Raw genomic sequence first — 13,147 nt, forward strand, 5'->3', positions numbered from 1 at the left:
TGCATTTCTCAAGGTTCCTAAGAGCACAGTGGCCTCCATAATCCTTAAATGGAAGAAGTTTGGGACCACCGGAAGTCTTCCTAGACCTGGCCGTCCAGCCAAACTGAGCAATCATCTGAGAAGAGCCTTGGTGAGAGAGGTAAAGAAGAACCCCAAGATCACTGTGGCTGAGATGCAGTAGGGAGAAGGGAGAAAGTTCCACAAAGTCAACTATCACTGCAGCCCTCCACCAGTCGGGCCTTTATGGCAGAGTGGCCTGACGGAAGCCACTCCTCAGTGCAAGACATATGAAAGCCCACATAGAGTTTGCTCAAAAACACATGAAGGACTCCCAGACTAGGAGAAATAAGATTCTCTGGTCTGATAAGACAAACAGAGAATTTTTTGGTGATAATTCTAAGCGGTATGTGTGGAGAAAACCAGCCACTGCTCATCATCTGCCCAATACAATCCCAACAGTGAAACATGGTGGTGGCAGCATCATGCTATGGGGGTGTTTTTCAGCTGCAGGGACAGGATGACTGGTTGCAATTGAAGGAAACATGAATGTGGCCAAATACAGAGGTATCCTGGCTGAAAACCTCTTCCAGAGTGCTCTGGACCTCAGATTTGGCCGAAGGTTCACCTTCCAACAAGACAATGACCCTAAGCACACAACTAAAATAACAAACTAGTGGCTTCAGAACAACTCTGTGACCATTCTTGACTGGCCCAGCAAGAGCCCTGTCCTAAACCCAATTGAGCATCTCTGGAGGGACCTGAAAATGGCTGTCCACCAACGTTCACCATCCAACCTGACGAAACTGGAGAGGATCTGCAAGGAAGAATGGCAGAGGATCCCCAAATCCAGGTGTGAAAGCTTGTTGCATCATTCCCAAGAAGACTCATGGCTGTACTAGCTCAAAAGGGTGCTTCTACTCAATACTGAGCAAAGGGTCTGAATACTTATGACCATGTTATATTTCAGTTTTTCTTTTTTAATAAATTTCTACATTTCTGTGTTTTTTCAGTCAAGATGGGGTGCAGAGTGTACTTTAATGAGAAAAAATGAACTTTTTAGAATTTACCAAATGGCTGCAATGAAACAAAGGGTGAAAAATTTAAAGGGGTCTGAATACTTTCCGTACCCACTGTAAGCCATACTGGCCAGCTCTCCTGGAATGTCTGTGAGGCTCCTACAAAAATAGGAGGTCTACTGGACTTTTCCAGGAGGCTTCTCTGACACCCTGGACAATTAGCTAGCTCTTATGGATACTCTATCATCAGACATAGAGTTGGTCCCCGATTCATTATTGAATATATGCCTTTTTTCTAATTTTGATGTTTTTAGGCTGTTTTTAATTTGCACCCTCTTTTACATCTATTTTACATGAGTTTTTTTCTTTTTTTATGTTTGCCATTCTTGGTAGGGTTTGTTTTTTTTTACAGATGTTTTCAGTCAATTCATTAATTGCAACTTTTTAAAAAGTGGCAACATTTTTTGTACAAGTTTTCTCCAGTGTCTCCCTGGAGTGATGTTACATGCTTTTCAAATTTTAGCGACATTTTGGCTGTACATATAACTTTTTACTCCAGAAAAGTGCAAAAGAGGTAAAAGATAAAAGTAAAGAGCATTTTTGCTTTTGCTCAAAATTAATGAACCACGAGCACCAATTTGAAAAATTTGGCCCCAAGAATGTAAAAAAATACCAGACGACAAAAAGTAAGAAAAAGGGACTTAAAAAAAAGGAAATGATGAATGGGAACTTGGTGTCCAAATGAATTTTCAGGAATTTTGAGGTGGTGGGAAAAGGGTGTAATCTATAAAAGAGGAGTGGTGATGTAAAGACCTACGTTGGAGTCTCCCAAAATTGAAGAACTGGATTAATGTATGTATATGTATATATATATATATATATATATATATATATATATATATATATATACAGTACAGACCAAAAGTTTGGACACACCTTCTCATTTAAAGATTTTTCTGTATTTTCATGACTATGAAAATTGTACATTCACACTGAAGGCATCAAAACTATGAATTAACACATGTGGAATTATATACTTAACAAAAAAGTGTGAAACAACTGAAAATATGTCTTATATTCTAGGTTCTTCAAAGTAGCCACCTTTTGCTTTGATGACTGCTTTGCACACTCTTGGCATTCTCTTGATGAGCTTCAAGAGGTAGTCACCGGAAATGGTTTTCACTTCACAGGTGTGCCCTGTCAGGTTTAATAAGTGGGATATCTTGCCTTATAAATGGGGTTGGGACCATCAGTTGTGTTGTGCAGAAGTCTGGTGGATACACAGCTGATAGTCCTACTGAATAGAGTGTTAGAATTTGTATTATGGCAAAGAAAAAAGCAGCTAAGTAAAGAAAAACGAGTGGCCATCGTTACTTTAAGAAATGAAGGTCAGTCAGTGTGAAAAATTGGGAAAACTTTGAAAGTGTCCCCAAGTGCAGTTGCAAAAACCATCAAGCGCTACAAAGAAACTGGCTCACATGAGGACAGCCCCAGGAAAGGAAGACCAAGAGTCACCTCTGCTTCTGAGGATAAGTTTATCTGAGTCACCAGCCTCAGAAATCGCAGGTTAACAGCAGCTCAGATTAGAGACCAGGTCAATGCCACACAGAGTTCTAGCAGCAGACACATCTCTACAACTGTTAAGAGGAGACTTTGTGCAGCATGCCTTCATGGTAAAATAGCTGCTAGGAAACCACTGCTAAGGACAGGCAACAAGCAGAAGAGACTTGTTTGGGCTAAAGAACCCAAGGAATGGACATTAGACCAGTGGAAATCTGTGCTTTGGTCTGATGAGTCCAAATTTGAGATCTTTGGTTCCAACCACCGTGTCTTTGTGCGACGCAGAAAAGGTGAACGGATGGACTCTACATGCCTGGTTCCCACCGTGAAGCATGGAGGAGGAGGTGTGATGGTGTGGGGGTGCTTTGCTGGTGACACTGTTGGGGATTTATTCAAAACTGAAGGCATACTGAACCAGCATGGCTACCACAGCATCTTGCAGCGGCATGCTATTCCATCCGGTTTGCGTTTAGTTGGACCATCATTTATTTTTCAACAGGACAATGGCCCCAAACACACCTCCAGGCTGTGTAAGGGCTATTTGACCAAGCAGGAGAGTGATGGGGTGCTACGCCAGATGACCTGGCCTCCACAATCACCAGACCTGAACCCAATCGAGATGGTTTGGGGTGAGCTGGACCGCAGAGTGAAGGCAAAAGGGCCAACAAGTGCTAAGCATCTCTGGGAACTCCTTCAAGATTGTTGGAAGACCATTTCCGGTGACTACCTCTTGAAGCTCATCAAGAGAATGCCAAGAGTGTGCAAAGCAGTCATCAAAGCAAAAGGTGGCTACTTTGAAGAACCTAGAATATAAGACATATTTTCAGTTGTTTCACACTTTTTTGTTAAGTATATGTGTTAATTCATAGTTTTGATGCCTTCAGTGTGAATGTACAATTTTCATAGTCATGAAAATACAGAAAAATCTTTAAATGAGGTGTGTCCAAACTTTTGGTCTGTACTGTATTTATATATATATTACACACACACACATTAATCCAGTTCTTCAATTTTGGGAGACTCCAAAGTAGGATTAATATTCATGAGAGTCTCCTAAACTTTTCATAGTTCACGAGAAGCGGAGTAGCGAGTTGATTGCCGTGTTCATTGTTATTTCCATATCTGGATTGAGAAGAACCTACTTTAAGACGATCCCTGAAAATATTGAAGTTTGAAAAGTCTCGTCAAATCTTTTTTTTTTTTTGCTTAGTGGAGACCCCTTTACCATACAAAACATCAGATGTCATTTATCAAACCTGGTGCAATTGGATATGTTGCTTATAGAATAGCTCTGGAAGTAAAAGGAATATGGAATTTGATTTCTGACTGGTTGATATGACAAAGCCATTTTTACTGCTGGAACAATTTTTTTTATAGTTTCAGCTGAAAACCACTAATAGCAGACATGAGTAATGGAATTTACTGTTGAGTGCGTCCTGCAGCTGACTCTTGTTGTTTGCCGCATGATACCAGGTAACCAGGAGTCCATCACGGGTTGAAATTTCTCCTTGTGCCAGCAGATAGTCCAACATGTCTCCTCCCGTGTAGAAGGCAGATGTTGAATCTAAAAAAAAATGGCAGCAGGTGATAACAGTAGGAAATTTAGTGTAGACACGAAAGATTTTGCAACTTTCGATTATTCTTTCGCAATGGGACTGCCGGAGATAGGTGAGCACTGCGCCTGGCTGGTCTTTGGCGCTTCCATTAAGAATCAATGGTGCGGAGGTGCGCATGCTCAACCTCTGCCCCATTCAGAATGGGAATCTTTACATCCTCGTTCTCAGGATTGGAGGGGTCCCAGCGGTCAGACCCCCACTGACCGGGAAGTTATACATTGAATCAAGCCAGATTTCCTTAAGTCTTTGATCAGTGTGTCAGTTTTTATCATCAGTTTTTTTTTGCATGCAAAAAATAAAAACAACAACCCAAAATGATGGAGGTTTCTCAAGTTTCTCCTGCAAAGACACGAACATGTAAAAAAAAAATCGTCCGATTTTCATCCAGAAAAAAACTGATGATTTCTCATCTCAGTTGTCATCCGTACAACATTTGTTTTTATACATCAGCAGATTTTGAAATTTTCAAGAGAAAATGCAGTTTTCTATGTTAATAGTGATGAGCGAGTATGTTCTGTTAACCCTTTTGCCGAGTATGCTCGGGCCGAGCTCTGAGTATTTATAGCTGCTCGGTGATATGGTTGAATCACAACCATGTGCATGATTTGCAACTGTTTGACAGCTTTATTACATGTGAGGAATGCTTAAGAAACAAGCATTCCTCACATGTATTAAAGCTGTCAAACAGTTTCAAATCATGCACACGGGAGCGATTCAACCATATCACCGAGCAGCTGTAAATACTCGGAGCTCGGCCCGAGCATACTCGCCGAAAGGGTTAATAGAACATACTCGCTCAACACTAATGTTAAAGAATCACAATGCATCTGTAAAAACTGCAATGTGGATTTATCACTGGATGCATTAAAAAAGAAATTTGGGCATTTTTTAATGTGCATTTTGAAGTGGACTCATTTCAAAATCCATGCAAAAAAAAGAAAAAAAAAAAAAGTGTAGACAAACCCAAAGCGGTCAATACCTCCATTTTCACACTTTTTTTTTTTAAATGTGGATTTTAGGGAGGATTCTGTTCTTATACGCTATTAATTAAAATGGGAATACACTTCTACAGTGCAAATGCTACTGTTTTCTTGGACTTGGAAAAAGAAGCAACAATTTCTACTTTAAAAAAAAACTCCAAATTTGACTAATGAATCAATTAAAGTCGATTAAAAAGTGCCCTATACACAAAAACATAGTAACATATGGCATGAGATGCAATAATGAATGATAATAATAATAATAAAAAATAAATAAAAAAAGTAAAATTCTAATAACCCCAAATCTGGTTATGTGACTGTACAATGCAGCCAATATTGGACAAGAAATGCAAAAAAATATTGATACCACTTTAGTAAAATTCTCAATACAAGCAAAAATATATAATGCAACAGTTTCCGGTAGAAGAGTGGAATAAAAATTATTTAAAACTTTTTGGTTGGACGTCACAGTTTATTTTTAGTTGGTCAAACATTTTCCCTAAAGGGGCAATGTGAATTTCCAGTTCTACCGACTTCAACTTCTCTCATAACCGAAAATATAATGAGAATACATCATTTAGTTGTATTAATATATTAATCCATTTCTACAAGGTGATGGGATTCAGTTTAGGTTTTATCTGTTGATTTATAAGATTTTTCGGTGATACTTTTTAATGCCATAAAGTGAAGCTTATTCCGTACCTTTTCTACGAGGTTTTCCCAGCGTCAGACAGAGTGCAGCAATGGTGACACATACCCCCAAAAATACACAGACGCCCGCTACCGTCCTCAAGTTAGACAAGGTGCAGTGCTTCATTCCGTCACCTTCCCAAAGTTTTCACCCAACGAGAAGATGTTAGATGGCCCCAAATCCTTATGGGAACGGCCAGTCTTTCTGCTCCCTCTCGTTGGACGTGGCCTCTTCTCAGCTACACATTCTCTACCGGAGCCCACAAATACTTTTTTTTGCAGCTAGAAGATGTCTTCTCCGGTTACTGAGAAGGCCCCACAAGCCCTTTGTTCTGGCTGGAATTACAGGATGCACCGCTAGAACTCTGCACTTGGACCTTGAGCCATAGAAATTCTTTCACGCAAGAGGAAAGGAATCCAGAGCGATTACTGACAATAGCTGGAGACGCGGTCGAATCTCGGATCATATCTACTAAGGGAGATTCAATAAGTATCATTACACCTAACCTTAGGGCGCCCAACAGTTGGGTCCTTTCTCTTCACTCAATATCCAATTACATAGGTTTCTGACTAAGCAAAAATCACAGCTCAAGAACTCTGCTCAATTTTTGCAATGAGGTTTTGTTAAAAGTTTTGCAACATTTGGATTTTACATGGTCTTTTTTTTTCCCCTGCTGATTGAGTTAACTGAGTATATGTCAGTGAGCGCTTTCTGCAAAAGTTAGTATCTCTTTTAAAGCATTTTAACTTTTAGCTGACTATGACCAGCTCATCTTTGATGTGTTCTGTGGTCATAAATCAGCACAGAGAAGTTCAGAAAAAAGACAGAATTACAAACACTGTCAGCATGATCTCACTGACAGATTCTCAGTTAACTCATTCTGCCTACAAAAGGCAAATTAAAGGTTTTAATTAAATCCAACGGCACAAAAATTCATTTTATCCCAAAAATCTGCAAGAAAACTTTTTTTTCCCCCCAGGTTTAAATTTTAAAATGAAAACAATGGTCTTACAAGATTTCCTTTAAATCATAGATACTTGTTTGTTAAAGCATTTGCCTCCAGATTTGCAGGTGTTATTAGGATCACTGTTGATTATAAGACTGAACTTGAATCATGCAATCAGACGATGTCCCTTATACACATCGTCCATGTGGACCATGATTCATGGACCAACCCGCTGGTTCCTTGACCTGAACCTCACATATATGAGGCTGTCAAGTTTGGGTCAGGAGACCTGCAGCTGGTCTGTGAATCATAGTCTACACTCAGAACGTGACACATGGATGATGTGAATAAGGAACATCGACCGACTCTAAGATGTAGCTGAAATTGAATTATGCAAATCATTAGTGAAGCATGGTGGAAGAAACATCATACTTTGGGGGTGCTTTTCTGCACAGAACGACTGCACTGTATTGAAGGGAGGGTGGATGGGGTCATGTATCTTGAGATTTTGGCCAACAACCTCCTTCCCTCAGTAGGAGCATTGAAGATGGGTCGTGATTGGGTCTTCCACCATGACAATAACCCGAAACACACAGCCAGGGCAACTAAGAAGTGGCTCCGTAAGAAGCATTTCCAGGTCCTGGAGTGGCCTAACCAGTCTCCAGACCTGAACCCAATAGAAAATCTTTGGAGGGAGCTGAAGCTCAATGTTGGCCAGTGACAGCCCCGAAACCAGAAAGATCGGGAGAAGATCTGTATGGAGAAGTGGGCCAAAAATCCCTGCTGCAGTGTGTGCAAACCTGGTCAAGAACTACAGGAAACGTCTGACCTCTGTAATTGCAAATAAAGGTTTCTGTACCAAATATTAAGTTCTGTTTTCTATTGTATCAAATACTTATTTCATGCAATAAAATGCAAATTAATTATGGAAAAATCATCCAATGTGATTTTCAGAATTTTTTTTTTGATTCTGTCTCTCACAGGTGAAGTGTATCTACGATAAAAATTACAGACCTCTCCATTCTTTGTAGGTGGGAAAACTTGCAAAATTGGCAGTGTATCAAATACTTATTTTCCCCAATGTATGTACATCTCCTCTCTGGCTCCCACTGTGCTGAATGTAACTTCCCACCGAAAGAAAATTGATGAATGGTAACTGTGGAAAAGCTTAGAAACACTTTTTTGAGGCCGATTTATGGATGTGTCCAAGGTTCCCCTACTAAATATTTCCCAAAGGACTTCTAGTTTTGCAGGGTGCAAATTCAATACATTATCGCGACATACTTTGTGGCTGCAATGAACATTACAATCACTAGGCGGCACATTTAACAAACAGTATCGCACAATAAGCCACTTCAACGAAGATGTAAAGTAAGGAAGAACACATCAATAAATGTTTATAAAATAAGCTTCTATAAAGGAGTACAGAACCTAGTAATAAAATGTAAAAAATACATATATTCTTTATTATTACATATTTAAAAATAATAAAAGTTATTTGGCAAAAAACTTTGGACTGTGCACAAATATCCTCTAGATGGGAACCTAAAGACCTCGCCCCAATGTTGGTCTTGCTTTCACTTGTGGAAGAAGAAATTGCACGTGTGTCTCAGCACGATGTGGAGAATCTTCTCTGCTCTGAATGCAACGAAATAGGAGAAAGCCATCGTGATAAGAAAAGAAGTAAACTTACTTCGATTTACAATTGGTTTGAACAGCTGGGGTAAATCTCTAATTCTGGGGCCCATACTTTAGTTCCATGTGTAAAAAGCAATACATTATTACATATGTAGCTAAAGTACTTGACACTTATACAAAGAATTACTTTGGTATATCTTTGTCTATGCAGAGCACTAGCTCTTAGTTATTTTATATACCGTATTTTTCGGACCATAAGACGCACCCCAGGTTTAGACAGCGGAAAATAGGAAAAAAAATGTCCTATTAATTAAAACTTAATTAAAACTTCCCCGGCGGTGTGAAGTGGAAGGGCCATTATCACTAATTTTAATGTACTAGGGTAGAATAGAGGTAATAAATATATTGTTGGCGTTTCTCTGCAGTGTGTATTATACACACAAAGCTCTACTACATACACACTACATGTAGCAGAGCTGTGTATGTCTGTAAATGTACCTTTACAGACACCCAGCTCTGCTACATGCACATTTGCATACGCACCCAGCTCTGCTACATGCACATTTGCATACGCACCCAGCTCTGCTACATGCACATTTGCATACGCACCCAGCTCTGCTACATGCACATTTGCATACGCACCCAGCTCTGCTACATGCACATTTGCATACGCACCCAGCTCTGCTACATGCACATTTGCATACGCACCCAGCTCTGCTACATGCACATTTGCATACGCACCCAGCTCTGCTACATGCACATTTGCATACGCACCCAGCTCTGCTACATGCACATTTGCATACGCACCCAGCTCTGCTACATGCACATTTGCATACGCACCCAGCTCTGCTACATGCACATTTGCATACACACCCAGCTCTGCTACATGCACATTTACACACACGTCTTGCAGTTTCTGATGGGACCTGAATGGCAGCTGCATGAGCAGAGCAGCTGAAGGACCTTCTACTTGATTAACTCAAGGATAATAAATATAAATTATATATATATATATATATATATATATATATATATATATATATATATACACACACACACACATATATATTTAATTACATATATTATTGTAACTCACTCTTTTGATGCCTAAACTCTTCTCTGTATGATGTTGTAGGTTTTTGCTACTTTTAACTATGTAATAATAAAGATAATTAGATTTTTTTTTTACATTTAATTATTAAGTTCTGCTCTGATTTTTGAAAGGTTATTTCATATTTTTGGTGCAAATAGAACTATATATTTTAGAGACACCACTTCAGTTTGGTATAACATATGTTTATAGTCCAACTCTTTTATAGGTTTACGTAGTCACAAGACGGCCTTTCTGATTTTTGCAGATCTGTAATAAAAGTGAGGCCATGTTTTGTCTGGTGATTAAAGTGGTTTCCCCTCTTTATATACCATATTAGATAATATGGATGTTACAGAGGAGGGAGTGTGGGGGGGGGGGGGAATTTTGCTGCTAAAGCCATGGGGTTTCACTCTGGTTGACCCAAAGATCATGAAATTCTACAAACTGTTAGCGGTGTTGCACAAGATAAGAGAAACATGGCTGCTGTCTTCCAAAATTCAACAACACTTATAAATCGGTTGTGTTTCGTAGCGCAAATCATATACGGCCTGTGGACAGGTGCAGCACCGCTTTTGGAAGAAATCAGCCATGTTTTTTAAATTCTGGAATACCCCTTTAACCTCAAAGCTTAGAGAAGCCGAACCAAAACAATAGGCAACATTATTGCTCTTGGTTAGTGGTGCACGCTCCGATGTGGTGATTCTTCGGCAAATTGAAACAATAATGAAAACCTTGCCGAAACCTCCCAAAATAATAGAGGTAGAGGTTACATTGTATTCAGCAGTCAGCTGGACATGACGTGTCAAAGTTCATAAATCCTTTACATATCAGCGTATCCTGTAAAGTTTTTTGTCGGAAAAATATTTTTTGCAGAAAGGGGATTGCTTAGCAAAAACAAGAAATGATGGCGTCCCGGCTTTCACACAAAACCTAGGAAAAGGCAAGACAGCAATAAGTATAGTACAGCAATAAGTACAGCAATGGTTCACTCGTTCATTCAACACAAGCACAATATTAAAATAGTAACTACTTTTTTTTTGTCTTGTACAATTTTGTTCAATTTTACGAATCTTTGCAACTCACTTTATTAGAGCATCTGTATTTATGCCTCTAAAAAAGTGCATGTAAGTGGCTTCCAAGTCCCTGCTTTTCCCTGCCTTCAGCCGCATTGATATCTGAGCATATTCCTTAGGAGTATGTAGCACTATGCCCAGCGCCCCTGCATGGTGTCCCTTTCTTCCTCCATGCAGGGATGCCGGCTTACTCACCGCCCCGGCCCAGCGTGCTCCTGCCTCCTTCTTCTTCAGTGCATGCTGCACTGTGTTCTGGTGGCATGCCTAGGGCACGCACGCTTCCCTGATCTTAAAGAGGCAGCGCGTACACATTGTAAATGCTCTGAGCAACAGCTGGGAGGCATTTAGTCAAATGTGTGCTCACCTGCAAGGTGTCTCCCAGCCAATAGTTGGCTCCCCAATAGGGAGGTGTCTGAGCAAACCCTATAGCTCTGCGTTAGGTGGCTGGTGTGTATGCAACTGTATATTGCCAGGTCTTCCCATCCCTAGTCTGTATTAATATCCCATGTCCTGTTAGTCCGTCATAGTTAGTCCTTGTTCCCTGTGTCCGCTTCGGCGGTGTCCGAATCCCGAAACTGCGCCTGCGGTACCTGTACCCTTTGGCCGCATAGGCGGTACCTGACAGCTATCCTGAGACTAGTGTGTCTGAATCTGTCCGTGTGGCTGTCGGGCCTACACAGCCCGTTCCTGTCCCAAGTGGTTGTTCTGCTCCATAGAAACGTCTCTGCTCTTTGGGGTCAGCAGCTACTGCTGGACATCGCCCTGGAGTGCTACCTGGCAGAAACCTGTCGCACAAACCTGACCTCACCACTAGAGGCTTCAGTGAACACCAAAGTAGCTGCTTAGTTATGCCCTTCCTGGGTAAGTCTGGTTTGTGGCACAAAGGTTCCACGAACCACTTGCGCCACACCTAATAGCGTAACAGAGTACAGATGATGGCAGTGATGGGTCAGCACCTGTCTCCTCCCTAGTGTTGGGCTTATCAGAACATTCTCCTGCAGCAGCTTAATCCCAGAGTTAGTGAAACACAGGCGCTGAGCTGACCCTTCACTGCCATCATCTGTACTCCAAATGAGAATCGTCTGATATCACTGAAGTTGAAGGCAGGCAAATAGACTGGGAAACATCATGGATTTGGAAGTCACTTCCATGCAATTTTTTTTACAGGCATGAAGACAAATCTCCAGATAAAGTGATTTGCAAAATGTTATAATATTGATCCAGGTAACTAGTCTGAATGACGTACGTGGAGTCAGGGAGGGATTTTCCCCTAATATGAGGCAATTAGCATGTTGCCTCATGGGTTTTTGCCTTCCTCCGGATCAATATGTTAGGGTATAGCTTGAACTCGATCAAATTTTGTCTAACTTCAATCTAAAAAAACATAAAACTTTCAGTGCTGGACAAAATTATAAAAAAAAAAAAGTTTAGTTACTCTGTAACTTAGAAAAAACAACACACATCATCCATTCCTAAGTAGGTTGTTCTCACCTGCTGTGCTGCAGCACCTGGAGTAATGTCTTGTCCGGATCTACCTGGTAAAAGGACTGAGACATTTCATCCTCAAAGAAGATCTGCAAAATGAGACAAGATTGTAGACATTTTCCCTGCAATAGTGTATATGTCAAGCAGACTAAGCATTGGGTACACATGTGGTTCCTAAGTGATGGATACAGCCCTTTGATTTTGATAATGGAGGGCGATACTATGCTTCTATTAAATTAACCCCTTTACAACCCAAGGTGGTTTGCACGTTAATGACCAGGCCAATTTTTACAATTCTGACCACTGTCACTTTATGAGGTAATTACTCTGGAACGCTTCAAAGGATCCCCCTGATTCTGAGATTGTTTTTTCGTGACATATTGTACTTCATGATTGTGGAAAAATTTCTTCGATATCACTTGCGTTTATTTGTGGAAAAAAAAACTGAAATTTGGCAAAAATTTAGCAATTTTCAAAATTTGAATTTTCATGCCCTTAAATCAGAGCGATATGTCACACAAAATACTTAATAAATAACATTTCCCACATGTCTACTTTACATCAGCACAATTTTGGAACCAATTTTTTTTTTTTATTAGTGCGCTATAAGGGTTAAAAGTTGACCAGCGATTTCTCATTTTTCCAACACAATTTACAAAACCATTTTTTTAGGGACCACATCACATTTGAAGTGACTTTGACGGGTCTATATGACAGAAAATACCCAAAAGTGACAGCATTCTAAAAACTGCACCCCTCAAGGTGCTCAAAACCACATTCAAGAACTTTATTAACCCTTCAGGTGCTTCACAGGAAGTTTTGGAATGTGGAAGAAAAAAAATTAACATTTAACTTTTTTCACAAACAACACAATTTTTTTTATTTTCGCAGGGGTAACAGGAAAAAAACGGACCCCAAAATTTGTTGTGCAATTTCCCTGAGCACGCAGATACCCCATATGTGGGGAAAAAACACTGTTTGGGTGCACGGCAAGGTTCGGAAGGGAAGGAGAGCCATTTGACTTTTTGAATGTAGAATTAGCTTGAATA

At 40.2% G+C, this 13,147-nt stretch overlaps 2 protein-coding genes across 3 annotated transcripts in view; both read right to left on the minus strand.

Moving 5' to 3' along the window:
• FAM151A (family with sequence similarity 151 member A) overlaps positions 1-8,131 on the minus strand; it is a 26,590-nt gene extending 18,459 nt beyond the window's left edge. For both annotated transcript variants that reach the window (XM_073643433.1, XM_073643432.1), the window contains exons 1-2: positions 5,875-8,131; positions 4,000-4,140 (exon numbers count right to left, since the gene is read on the minus strand). In XM_073643433.1, the coding sequence (XP_073499534.1) occupies positions 4,000-4,140; positions 5,875-5,989 (256 nt within the window). In that variant the 5' untranslated portion in view covers positions 5,990-8,131. The remainder of the gene's footprint in view (positions 1-3,999; positions 4,141-5,874) is intronic.
• Positions 8,132-8,247: 116 nt separating this feature from the next.
• TTC4 (tetratricopeptide repeat domain 4) overlaps positions 8,248-13,147 on the minus strand; it is a 28,569-nt gene continuing 23,669 nt past the window's right edge. Inside the window, exons 10-11 of the mRNA XM_073643437.1 lie at positions 12,105-12,187; positions 8,248-10,470 (exon numbers count right to left, since the gene is read on the minus strand). Coding sequence (XP_073499538.1) covers positions 10,368-10,470; positions 12,105-12,187 — 186 coding nt within the window. The 3' untranslated portion in view covers positions 8,248-10,367. The remainder of the gene's footprint in view (positions 10,471-12,104; positions 12,188-13,147) is intronic.

The sequence above is a fragment of the Phyllobates terribilis genome, unplaced genomic scaffold (assembly GCF_046119375.1).
Source record: "Phyllobates terribilis strain yellow unplaced genomic scaffold, ASM4611937v1 Scaffold_8__6_contigs__length_399053987, whole genome shotgun sequence".
NCBI lineage: Eukaryota > Metazoa > Chordata > Amphibia > Anura > Dendrobatidae > Phyllobates > Phyllobates terribilis.